The sequence below is a fragment of the Scardinius erythrophthalmus genome, assembly GCF_964197995.2.
Source record: "Scardinius erythrophthalmus genome assembly, chromosome: 2".
NCBI classification, from domain to species: domain Eukaryota; kingdom Metazoa; phylum Chordata; class Actinopteri; order Cypriniformes; family Leuciscidae; genus Scardinius; species Scardinius erythrophthalmus.
The window spans coordinates 67338201-67352310 of record NC_138222.1 but is presented as its reverse complement, the minus strand read 5'-3'; the positions used below and the strand labels follow the sequence as shown (position 1 = coordinate 67352310).

The 14110-nt window shown below is 36.4% G+C and overlaps 1 protein-coding gene across 1 annotated transcript; it reads left to right on the top strand.

Annotated features, from left to right (window-relative positions):
• Nucleotides 1–587: 587 nt before the first annotated feature.
• LOC308685049 (aerolysin-like protein) lies at nucleotides 588–10863 on the top strand. The gene is made up of 4 exons (XM_081356498.1): nucleotides 588–704; nucleotides 2905–3082; nucleotides 4091–4207; nucleotides 8386–10863. The coding sequence occupies exons 2-4, from the start codon at nucleotides 3031–3033 to the stop codon at nucleotides 9456–9458; spliced, it is 1242 nt and encodes a 413-aa protein (XP_081212624.1). The 5' UTR covers nucleotides 588–704; nucleotides 2905–3030; the 3' UTR covers nucleotides 9459–10863.
• The last annotated feature ends 3247 nt before the right edge of the window (nucleotides 10864–14110 follow it).

Here is a 14110-nt window from a genome sequence, read left to right as displayed (position 1 = left end):
TGCACTGGCCAAGTGGCCATAGGAACTGGTAGGAGGGGCAAGGGAGTGACGCAAGCACAGTTCTTTGTTGATGGTGATTTTACGCTCCAGCAGTGGCACAAATAGACACTGAGTGTCAAATAATGGGTGGACAGATTCCCCTTCAGACATCATGTGCACACCTCCATTTTATATCAACAGTGTACGGCTAGAGAAGAACTGAACTCGTATTAGACGACATTATCAAGTGCTCTCCATAACAGGATTAGTTTAATGTTTTTAAATAATTATGGCGACATATTAATATAAATGAATAGGCTATAAGCAAGCTGAGAAATACATAAAGGCTATAATGTTAACACAAACACGTTGTTTTGTCGGCATTGTCTAATATTTAATAATAATAAAAAAAGATGTCTATTAAAAGCCGCATGGCCAGTCAGATCAAACGTGTGTTATTCTTTGTTATTGAACTTTTAAACATTGAGGACGATCAATAATATGTACATTTCAGTGGCAGAGACCATGTGATTGTGCATCTATTTGAGTTACTCAGGTTTTATCTGGATTTGCACTCATCCTGAGTTGTGTCACCCTTCTCTCTGTAGGTATTATAGAGTCTGACAGCACATCTCTGACTGAGACTGTAAAAAAGCATCGCTGTATTCAGAGTGACTCTGGCTCCAGTGACGACAGCATGGGGCATCTTCCTCCTGAAATGAAACGTGAGTCAGTAAATTACATTATGAATTTTTGAGCCATGTTTTGCTCAGGCAGATCTTTTATTCTTGGCATGATAGAACCACACTGCAATCCTTAGTGAGCCGAGGTTATATAACGTTGTGAACTCAAACAGATGTGTAAGCTGTTGTGAAAATGTTTATTTTTGCAATTCCTGCAACATTTCTGAGATAAAATATCTAACAAGAGTGTAAACCCTTACGGAAAAAAAATAATAATATGGGAATATACAGCAAAAAATAATGTGCTATATTACATCATACATTTCCATATATGGGAAACTAGTGCTTATATTTTTCAAAATACTGCAATATATGCATTGACCATGTATGGCTGTATATTAATACATATAAAATATCATGTGAATGAAAACAAAAATAGCATTACATGTAATATTCACTAAGTTTTATCCTTTATTGTGTACATATATTGCACATACATGTTCCCTTATAAATGTGAATGAAGGTTCACACACATATACAGCTCTGAGACCACTGCAAAATGATCGGTTTCTCTGGTTTCACTATTTATAGATATGTGTTTGGGTAAAATTAACTATTAACAGTAGTTTTATTCTATAGTTTTATTCTATAAACTACTGACAACATTTCTCCCAAATTCCAAATAAAAATATTGTCATTTACAGCATTTATTTTTAGAAAAGACAACTGGTGCAGTGATGCAGTGTCAGACCTCGAATAACGGAAAGAAAATAAGTTCATATTCATAGATCCGTTTAACCTGACAGTAGAAAAGCGGCTAATGTTCCCCAACCCTGTTCCCAGAGGAATGCCAGAACTGCACATTTAGTGTGTTTGCCTATTCAGACACACCTGATTCAAGTCAGCTTATTAGTAGATACTCACAGACCCAAAATGAATGGGTCAATTAAGAAAGATGTCCAGGTGTGCTGTTGTTGTGTCTACAGAAACTGGGTTGGGAAACACTGCAATAAAGTGTACAGCTGATGTTAATTTGGTAGACAATGTACAATCTTTGGTATACCAGGAGCCAGTTTCACAAAGCTATTTTAGACCGGCCTATAGTGTTAGACAAGTCTAAAATTTGCTCATAGACTAGTCTAATGCAAGTTAGACTGTTTCACAAAAATAAAGACTGACTTAATTTAGACCAAAAACATTAGACACCTCTTACCCCCGGGCTAACTTAGGTTTAAGACTCTGTTACCTTGGCAACCAGCAGTAACAATCAGTTACATTACAAACTGCCAAAAGTAAAGGGAAAATGGCTCTAAATAAACATTTCTTCTTGTTACTACATTCCCAAGTAAAATGTCCTTGTAACTGTTAGGGCCGCTACATAGTCAACGCGAGCAACGATCGACACGCTCCCTTTCATACGCAAGCGTCACGGGCGATGCGTGAAATGCAATACACCGTGACTGCTCAAACAGGGGGTAGTAGAGTCATAGTGGAGTCATGGCTCTGAATGCCGTCTATTTCGCTTCAAACGCTCGCTTTATACGCGCGTCCTATTCGCCTTGGACGCGCAAATGGATTCAAAATGTTCAAGTGTCGAACTAGACGCGATAGACGCGAATTTGACGCTCTATTCGTGTTTGGTGTGAACGTTGCATAATAACAGGCTGCGATGTCAAGATAGCAATGCTGGAATGTATGTGTGTGTCAGAGAGAGAGATGGCACGGGCGCGATCGAACAGTGGAAACATAAAAACATACTCCGTCATTTATACTCCTCCAACAAACACATATTTTCCGCTGGGGTAAACTGCACTGAGCGGTTGAATGCGCTTACTCGAACCGCCATGTTTTTTGTTTTGAAAAGTGTCTTATTTTACCCAGAATGCATTGCAGTGTAGTCCTACTTAAGATAGTCAGAGTCTTCAGTGCTTTGTGCTACGGTCTGATTTAGATGTCTATCTGAAGTCTGACTATCTACTATATCTAAGCCATAGTCAAAGTCTGTCTTTGTGAAACCGGCCCCAGAAATTGGACCGTATGAAGAGTTCTTATGACCACCTTTCAGTCTGCAATATATTACATAATTATATGTGACTGTGTTACAGAGTATGATCGGATACTTCTGTTAGTAACTTGTATTTACTACACTCAAACTACCTTAAACTTACCTTCTCATCTATCCAATCATGTTCTAATACTTGTAGTATAAAAGATCGGTACTTACACATGTCTGAGTTCACAGATGCTGACGACAACATTATCCTTATAACTTCACCACCGCCGCCGCCGCCGCTTCCCCTCCAGCTTCTCCACTGCCCCCAGGAGGGTCGCTGTCCATTCCTCCCAGGGGGTCGTCATCAGGCAGGAAATGCAGAGTCCGGACCCTCTGGATGCGCTCTACGGACGGGGCCTACACCGAAGTACTTTATATCATAATAGCTCTTGCTGGGATGTTAATAAGTGTATACTTGTTACGGTATTTTGCCTCCCGAGTCTGTAGAACTGCACATTTAGCATGTTTGCCTATTCAGACACACCTGATTCAATTCAGCTTATTAGTAGATACTCACAGACCCGAAATCAATGGGGCAATTAAGAAAGAAGTCCAGCGTGCATCTGTCGCAACGAGCTCGAGCTTCTCCACCGATCGACGAGATCATCGGGACGCAAAATACACAAACGATCCGATCCAGATTTTAACAAGGTTGCACTCTTCGGTTCTCATTATTAAATTGTAATTATATTTGTTATTTAACAGCGAAACAACAATGCTTGGGCGAAACGAAACCGAAACTAGACACACTGAGGCGAAACTAAAAAATAATGTTTTTATAATGTGTTTTTAAATGTTTGGAACAATTTCTACACTGTATTATTTGTCCATAATGCCACACTTGGTCTTTGTTGATGGTGATTTTACGCTCCAGCAGTGGCATAAATAGACACTGAGTGTCAAATAATGGGTGGACAGATTCCCCTTCAGACATCATGTGCACAAAAGCGCGCCTCCATTTTATATCAACAGTGTACGGCTAGAGAAGAACTGAACTCGTATTAGACGACATTATCAAGTGCTTGCCATAACAGGATTAGTTTAATGTTTTTAAATAATTATGGCGACATATTAATATAAATGCATAGGCTATAAGCAAGCTGAGAAATACATAAAGGCTATAACGTAAACACAAACACATTGTTTTGTCGGCATTGTCTAATATTTAATAAAAAAAAAAAGATGTCTATAAAGCCGCATGGCCAGTCAGATCAAACGTGTGTTATTCTTTGTTATTGAACTTTCGAACATTGAGGACGATCAATAATATGTACATTTCAGTGGCAGAGACCATGTGATTGTGCATCTATTTGAGTTACTCAGGTTTTATCTGGATTTGCACTCATCCTGAGTTGTGTCACCCTTCTCTCTGTAGGTATTATAGAGTCTGACAGCACATCTCTGACTGAGACTGTAAAAAAGCATCGCTGTATTCAGAGTGACTCTGGCTCCAGTGACGACAGCATGGGGCATCTTCCTCCTGAAATGAAACGTGAGTCAGTAAATTACATTATGAATTTTTGAGCCATGTTTTGCTCAGGCAGATCTTTTATTCTTGGCATGATAGAACCACACTGCAATCCTTAGTGAGCCGAGGTTATATAACTTTGTGAACGTTGTGAAAATGTTTATTTTTGCAATTCCTGCAACATTTCTGAGATAAAAATATCTAACAAGAGTGTAAACCCTTACGGAAAAAAAATAATAATATGGGAATATACAGCAAAAAATAATGTGCTATATTACATCATACATTTCCATATATGGGAAACTAGTGCTTATATTTTTCAAAATACTGCAATATATGCATTGACCATGTATGGCTGTATATTAATACATATAAAATATCATGTGAATGAAAACAAAAATAGCATTACATGTAATATTCACTAAGTTGTATCCTTTATTGTGTACATATATTGCACATACATGTTCCCTTATAAATGTGAATGTATGTTCACACACATATACAGCTCTGAGACCACTGCAAAATGATCAGTTTCTCTGGTTTCACTATTTATAGATAAGTGTTTGGGTAAATTAACATTTTTGTTTTATTCTATAAACTACTGATAACATTTCTCCCAAATTCCAAATAAAAATATTGTCATTTAGAGCATTTATTTGCAGAAAAGACAACTGGTGCAGTGATGCAGTGTCAGACCTCGAATAACGGAAAGAAAATAAGTTCATATTCATTTTTGAACAACAGATCCGTTTAACCTGACAGTAGAAAAGCGGCTAATGTTCCCCAACCCTGTTCCCAGAGGAATGCCAGAACTGCACATTTAGCATGTTTGCCTATTCAGACACACCTGATTCAAGTCAGCTTATTAGTAGATACTCACAGACCTGAAATTAATGGATAATTTAACCCTCATGTGGTGTTCAAAACCCTATAACACCTGTGGTGTTCCCGGTCAAAAATGACCGGCCCATAAAAAAAAGCTTATAAATCACTCATTATACCATATTTTCACCCAATCTTGGATTCAATCTTTTTGTCAACATGTTCTCTTTCAATTAGGACTGGTTTTATATTTTGATTTGCATCTGAATAATCATAGGCCTCATTTATTTGAGAGTAGGCATTTCATTTTTTGAGTATTTTTTTTTAACATTTTTGAATAATTTTGGAAATATTAAACAAAATCTGAAGAAAATTGGTATTGTTGATCACACTAGTCTACTCTAATGTTTCACCAGGAATTTTGTTTTGAAACTTTTGTTTTGTAAAAAATATGGCACATAGTCACACTTGTGGTGTTCCCGGTCAAAAATGACCGGCCTATAAAAAATAGCTTATAAATCACCTGTTATGCAATATAATCACCCAATATTGGATTCAATCTTTTTGTCCACTTGTTCTCTTTCAGTTAGGACTGGTTTTATATTTCTATTTGCATCTGATTAATTGTATTCCTCATTTATTTGATAGTAGGCATCTCATTTTTTGAGTAAAAAAAACATTATTTTTGAATAATTTTGGAAATATTAAATGAAATCTAAAGAAAATTGGCACTGTTGATCACACTAGTCTACTTTAATATTTCACCAGGAATTTTGTTTTGAAAAACTTTTATTTTGTACAAAATGGCACATTGTCACACTTGTGGTGTTCCCGGTCAAAAATGACCGGACTACAAAAAATAGCTTATAAATCACTCATTATGCATTATTATCACCCAATATTGGATTCAATCTTTTTGTCCACTTGTTCTCTTTCAGTTAGGACTGGTTTTATTTTTCTATTTGCATCTGATTAATTGTAGGCCTCATTTATTTGATAGTAGGCATCTCATTTTTTGAGTAAAAAAAACATTATTTTTGAATAATTTTGGAAATATTAAATGAAATCTGAAGAAAAGTGGTACTGTTGATCACACTAGTCTACTTTAATATTTCACCTGGAATTTTGTTTTGAAAAACTTTTATTTTGTACAAAATGGCACAGAGTTACACTTGTGGTGTTCCAATTGGCCATTGAAAGTGAATGGGAGAGACATGTGTTAGAAGTCCATGAGGAATATCTTTACATCTGAGTGATGGATTATGGTGAGTTTGGGCTCTTTTTAATCTTAACAATCTCATGTAAATAATGATGTGCCATTTTCCACAATTTATGCATGCTTCATTGAGTTATGAGTTAAAACGCGACATAAGTGCTAGGCTACATCTATATTCAAGGCTCTGTGAGCGCATGTGGGGGTTTGTGTGTTACAACTCAATTAGGAATATCTTTAGATCTGAGTGATGGATTATGCTGAGTTTGGGCTCTTTTTAATAGTGATAGTCTGCTGAAAATAATGATGTACAGTTTTCTACGAACTGTGCATGCTTCGTGAGGTTATGAGCGAAAACCAAACGCGAGTGCTTCATGAGTATATACTGGGCTAGGTGCGTCTGTGGTATTTTCTGTGTTAGAACGCCATGAGGAATATCTTTAGATCTGATTGATGGAATATATTGAGTTTGGGCTCTTTTTAATCGTGAGCTCCTGCTGTAAATAACGATGTGTCATTTTTCATGATCGATATAATTTTCATGAAGATATGAGTAAAAAGGCCAAGTCTAAGCTACCTTGGTTGGCTACGTGAGTCTGTGCGTCTGTGGTATTTTTTTAGGTTAGAACTCCATGAGGAATATCTTTAGTTCTGAGTGATGGATTATGTTGAGTTTGGACTCATTTTAATTGTAAGCATCTGCTGTAAATAATGATGTGCCATTATCCACAATCGGAGCATGTTTCATGAAGTTACGAGCGGAAATGTGTCTAACATTCAGCATCCATACATGGTTTACACATGGGTATCTTGAAGGGCCTCTTTTAGAAAAACCTCGCTCAAGTTTAGTAAAAAAGCCTGAAACAATTATGCTTGTTGTATTCTACTCATTGAGACCTTTCAAATGACATATGACACAGGACTATCAGAGCTATATGATGTATTTGACATATTGCTGAATGTAATACAAAAAAGTAGTTTATAAATTATGATTTTTTTTATTTTTATTTATCAGCAAATAACTCAGCACTACTTAGGAGTTTATCAAATTGGCTACATTCATTGTAAATTTCAGACTCTAAGCCTTCAAATGACACCTATTTTAAGTTGATCAAGGTAATAGTTTTGAAAAATATTATGATTATTTATTTCAGAGCTAGGTGGCGCCTGCGGGGGGTACACTCAGTTTTAGAGTGATAACTCAGCAGTCGTTAGGAGTTGATCAAAGTGTTTAGATGCATTAAAAAGCTGAGATTCTAAGCTTTAAAATGATACATATTTTGTGTTGTTCCATTCATTGGTTGCATTGGTCTCTCCCATTCACTTTCAATGGCCCATTGAAACAATGGCCCACAATGGCCCTCAATGGCCCAGTGGAACACCACAAGTGTAACTCTGTGCCATATTGTACAAAATAAAAGTTTTTCAAAACACAATTCCTGGTGAAATATTAAAGTAGACTAGTGTGATCAACAGTGCCAATTTTCTTCAGATTTTATTTTATTTTTCCTAAATTATTCAAAAATAATGTTTTTTTTTACTCAAAAATTGAGATGCCTTCTCTCAAATAAATGAGGCCTACCATTGATCAGATGCAAATAGAAATATAAAACCAGTCCTAATTGAAAGAGAACAAGTGGACAAAAAGATTGAATCCAATATTGGGTGATAATATTGCATAATGATTGATTTATAAGCTATTTATTGTAGTCCGGTCATTTTTGACCGGGAACACCACAAGAGTAACAATGTGCCATTTTGTACAAAATAAAAGTTTTTGAAAACAAAATTCCTGATGAAATATTAAAGTAGACTAGTGTGATCAACAGTGCCAATTTTCAGAATTTATTTAAAATTTCCAAAATTATTTTTTTAATTTTTTTACTCAAAACATTAGATGCCTACTCTCAAATTTGCCTATTCAGACACACCTGATTCAAGTCAGCTTATTAGTAGATACTCACAGACCCGAAATGAATGGGTCAATTACGAAAGGAGTCCAGTGTGTACTGTTGTTGTGTCTCCAGAAACTGGGCTGGGAAACTCTGCAATAAAGTGTAAAGCTGATGTTAATTCTGATCTGATATTATTTTTGTGTTACATTTTTATAATTTAATTTATATAATTTATATTAATTTCTTAAATGTTATATTTATATTATTTTCAGATTTGATGTCCGACACAACAACTCTTCAACAAATTGGTGGAGACGGAGGGGATCGATTCTCATTTACTGGTGAAAGCAGTGGTGCCAGTTTAGAGAAGATCGGAGTCTGGGAAGGAGAATCGCAGGTGAAGGCTGTCAAGGTCTGGCTTTCAGACGGGAGACATAAACAATTTGGTGGACAAGGTCCACACTTTAATGCACGAGGACCGTATCAAGAGTTCAAGTTCACACCTGGTGAGTGTTTCACCTCACTGTCCCTGTGGGCGAACGGAGCAGGATCACGTCTTGGAGCCATCAAATTCAAGACCAGTCAGGGGAGAGAGTTTTTTGCAAAGATGACAAGCCAGAGTTTAAAAACAGAATATTCCATGGATGTCGGCTCTGGATATTGTTTGGGAGTTGTAGGAAGAGGTGGTTGGGAAATTGACAAGATGGGATTCATGTTTCTCAAAGCAGTTGAATCAACAGTTCTCACCGATGTCCACTATCCCACTCTCCAACAACTGATACCACAGGTGGCAGTAGAAGAAATCAAATCCCTCAGTTTCAGGAACAGCTCATCTGCCACACAAAAACAAAAAATTGAAAGCTCAAAGAAAGTGATCAAAACATCTTCATGGTCAATGAGTAAGAACCTTACATCAACATTTAGTGTGAAAGTGAAGGCTGGGATTCCAGAGATTGCTGAAGCTTCTTCAGGATACAGTTTAAGTGCTGGATCTGAAAGCACTTATGGTCAGGAGCACACAGATGAGAGAACCGAAACTCTGTCTACAGATGTAGAAGTCCCACCATGGAAGAAGCTGGATGTTTCAGTCACTATTGGCAGAGACACTTTTGACCTGCCTTACACTGGCACAGTGAAGATGACCTGCAGGAACGGCAGTGTGTATTCATATGGAACCAAGGGCACATACAAAGGCGTCACTTACACTGATATCAAAGTGGAGACCAAGGAATCTCCTCTTGCAATGTCAAGTAGGGCTGCACGTTTATCATCAATATCGCGTTTGTTACACACGATTGTCACATCGCAGGATGTGGGATGTCAAGAATTGGTAGCTGATCCGTGATTCATGATCCGTACGGGCCAGCTGCTCCCCAGCCCTTAACGTGATTCGCGGATTAATTGCAAAGGTTAACCATCATAGAGTGAAAGTTTATCAATTGCATGTGTTTTTAAGTACTGTCAGTTTAAACATCAAGCAGAACACTGGAACTTGCGTATGTTTTCTGTGTGCGCACAGAGCCAGGCAGACACACAGTTCAGTGCTCTTTCTCTTATTTCTGAGCTTGAACGGACATGAGAATTTCAGAATTAAGTCAGAATGCCCGTCTCGGTGAATATCCTTAAACACAGTCGGTTATGCAGGGGTTTTCCTGCATTGAATTTTTTTTTTTGCGGCCCGCCAACGCATATTTTTGTCCGGCCAAAAGCCTTATTTGATCGGTGAATAGAATGACTGCTGGCTTTTTTTTTTCTTTTTTTTTTTACGTGAAGAAAATAAAGCACTGTTCATTTCATTTATATCTTTGTTCTATTGTATTTATGTAGTTTGTTCATTTGTAATAATTTGTAAATAGTAATAATTTGTTTATTACTTTCTATGCAGATTTACATTTAGTCATTTAGCAGATGCTTTTGTTCAAAGCGACTTACATTAAGCGAGTCATCGTGAAGAAGCAAAACCAACACAAGAAGTGCTCAAAATACAAAGTTCAGGCATAGCTCAGAGTAGCATAAGCCCGATAAGGGAGGATTTTTTTTATCCGGTTAAGTGCTCACGGAAGAGATGGGATTTCAGCTGTCTTTTGAATGTTGTCAGGGATTCTGCATTCCGGATGAGGGTGGGGAGAGCGTTCCACCAGCATGGAACTGTGAATGAGAATGTTCTGGAAAGTGATTTTGTGGCTCTCTGTGATGGAACCACGAGACGTCGCTCGTTGACCGATCGTAGGCTTCTGGCAGGGATGCATCCGCTGCCTCTCCACAAACTAAGCATTTGTTCTCCTTTGACGGAACTCACACTCTTGGGAACTCACACTCTTCTCTCACGCGGTGCCACAGCTCGCACAACACTACAGCCCTGCTTAATGAGTGACGATGGAGGACAGAATTAAACATTCAAACGTAGCCTGGCTACACTTAAGGTCTGTGATATTAGTCTGATTTTATTTTCGATTATCACTCCAAGATTTCTGACCGAGCTTGATGGGGTGATTGATGATGATTCTAGCTGGATAGTGAAGTCGTGCTGTAGAGACGGATTGGCAGGGAGGACGAGAAGTCTTTGCAAGGTTGAGCTGCAGGTGATGTTCCTTCATCCATGTCGAGATGTCCGCCAGACATCTTTACAACAGTTTTACCCCATTATAAAATCACCCCAGTCATTCTACTGTAGAATGATTAATTCTTTCCAAATAGTACCATTCAAGTCATCTGGTGAAATTGTTTTCATAGCGCAATATATATCGCAGAAAAAAAAATATCGCAATGTCATTTTTTCCCATTATCATGCAGCTCTAATGTCAAGACAGATTGCACATGTAATGCACAAGTTATTTGATTACTTCTAATTGTGTCAATCATGAATCAGTTGCTTTACATTCAGGCCTCATTGTATTTTTTGGGCTGGTGTTTGGGTGTTATGGGGAAATTCACTGTATATATATATATATATATATATATATATATATATATATATATATATATATATATAAAATGTATTGTCTTCAAATAACCTTATATAATACCAATACACAAATATTTATATAGCTTCATACTTTGTGAAATCACTTTATAATAATCTCCAGATACTGATAATGTAATAATGTGTTTAAAATGACATTTAATAATAATAAAAAAATATATATATATATTAAATAAAACCTGAGTTGCAAGCAGTGTTCCCTCTACTTATTTTCTATTTTCATTACTTTTCTCTATTGGGTGAAAATTTCGGCCTCATGAGCAACAGTCTTTATACCAGACCTGAAAAGGGACACAATGTGGGTTAATCATATAGTTGTAACTTGTAAATTTAATGTGCTATTTATATTTGATTTGACCCTTAAAGTAACTTAAGTAATATTAAACCACATATATAAAAAACAACACTGTAGAAAAAAAAGGCAACTTATGGCAAGCTCTTTTTTGAGTAAACACCACGAACAAGGACTGAAGTCCACGCAACTCAAAAGATTACGTTAAAATCATAAGTTGCCACAACATAAATAGTCATGTTTAGCTAATGAATAACAGAACAAAGTATTTTTCTATATTTTTTTATATATTATTTAAATAGTTTAATTAAATAAAAGACAGACCATAAGAAGAGTCAGAAAACTTTTTATTATTATTATTTAAACAGTTTGTGTCCAATGCACAACAATGACATTACAGTAGCAAAGCTTGAATTTGTTAACTCAATGCATGGTACCATTGCATGTTAACATTAGCCTGAAGGTTTAGTTCACCCAAAAATGAAAAGTCAGTCATCATTGATTTACCCTTAAATTGAAATTGAAATTAAAAAAGATATTCTGAAGAATGCTGGTAACTAAACAGTTGACGGTAGCCTTTAAATACTGCAGCAGCCAATGGCTACTGTCAAATGTTTGATAGTAACATTCTTCACACTTTCATATTTTGTGTTCAGCAGAAGAAAGTAACTCATACAGGTTTGGAACAACATGAGGGTGAGTAAATGATGACAGAATTTTCATTTTTGGATGAACTATCCATTTAAAGCTAAGGTTGAAACCAATTAATACTTAACTCTCCCTCATATAATTCCCAAATCCATATGACTTGGTCCATAACAAAGATTGTTTTAAAGAATGTACAGAACTGAATGAAAAACAGACTGATGTCATTATGAAGTTTATGATATTGATAACTGATATTATAAAGTTATTTACTGACTATTTTCCTCTCTATATGTGTTCATTCAAAGTAGATTATCATGGCTGAATAATAAAAACAAACAAAAAAACTGGTTATTGCTTGACCTCTGAAATACTGCAAACCACCACTGGTTCCTGCATGTCTTGAGACACCATGTCACTGTACGTAAATTACTTAAATTTGTTCTATCTTCCAAATTTCTCCTTTTGTGTTCTGCAGGAGAAAGGAAGTCATAATGGTTTAGAATGCATGATATAGGCTAATATACACATATCATACACATAATTTCAGGGTTAACTAAAGTTAAACAATTGGCTTAGTAGTGATATTTTCCATGTGATTAATCTTGCAACACAATAACATTAAATTGGACAACAAATGTAATATAGAAACATTATGCAAACTTGCATTAATGGTTTTATTCAGAAAGCTGTTAAAACTGCAGTGTTTTGAATATATTAAAGGATTTACCTGTTCATCCAGCTTGTCCAAATAGTCCTAATTTCTTCTCTAAATGCATTCATTCTTCCTGTAGAGTTTTAGGAGAGGTATTGTGTACTTTTCAAGGGATATGTAGAACTTCCACAGGAGGTCGCCGTTACAGATACACGAAAACTCCATGGAGTACCAACTAAGCATTTGTCTGTACAACATAGGCTACTATTCCTATTTCACTTGTTTTTTTTAAGGCAATCAGTTTGCATGTTTTTTTTTTTAAGTAAGTCTAACTAAGTAGATTTTACAGTGTAGTCTGAAGAATTTAAAGGACAAGTTCGGTATTTTACACTTAAAGCCCTGTTTATAGATCGTTTCTGATGAAATAGAACGGTTAAGATTAAAATTTGGAAACATGCTGCTGTCCCGAGAATTTTAGGTTTCTTTCACTTCCCCCCCCCCCCCACCTACACAATGGCAGCCTATGGGCACTGGAACAATCCTTCCTAAAACGCATTAAACTTTCGTTTACAAAGACGTGAAACTCACAGAGTGGTCAGGGGTGTTCACTGATATGCTCACACAAAAATCGCTGCAAAAGATGCTTTCCAACAGGTTTTATCGTAGTTTTTGTCCAACTCCATTGACTTGTATTGAATGTGCTGTGTGAGGTACGGTATTACTCCGCCGCTTTGTAATCGAAAGTGTAATGCATTTTAGGAAGGATTGTTCATATGCACCTATGCAACCATTGTGTAGGTGGGGGGGAGAAGCGAAATAAACCTAAAATTCTCGGGACAGCAGCATGTGTCCAAATTTCAATCTTAACCGTTCTATTTCATCAGAAACGATCTGTAAACAGGGCTTTAAGTGTAAAATACCGAACTTGTCCTTTAAGTGTCTGGAAATGCTAGTTTAACATGTCACGTGACACATCAGATTTTCGATTAATTTGTCAAAACAGGATGCATGTATTGTTCTGATTGTTTGAAAGTGTGATCATAACTTTTATTTTTCCTCACTATATCTCTTCATCCTTTGCCCTGTATCCCTGGTTTTACTTGAGTATGGTTGAAAATAATCAAAGATATTTGAAAATGAACAAAATGTTTTTACTGGTTCAACCCCCTCTTTCTACCCCACGGACCGCTTGAAAATATAAAAGTGATAGAGTCACTTTTATATTTTATATACGCTTTTATATTTTTATATTTTATCTCCTTTTATCGCCTAATTTTAACTTCAGCAAACTGCACAGTGCTCAAATGACAAAGTTTGGATTACTACAAAAACGCATAATTATTTTACCCGACCAGCTTATATTCCGGGGAAAGGAAAACACAACTGCCTCAAGGATAAGAGAAAATGCCTCTTCTGGTTCAA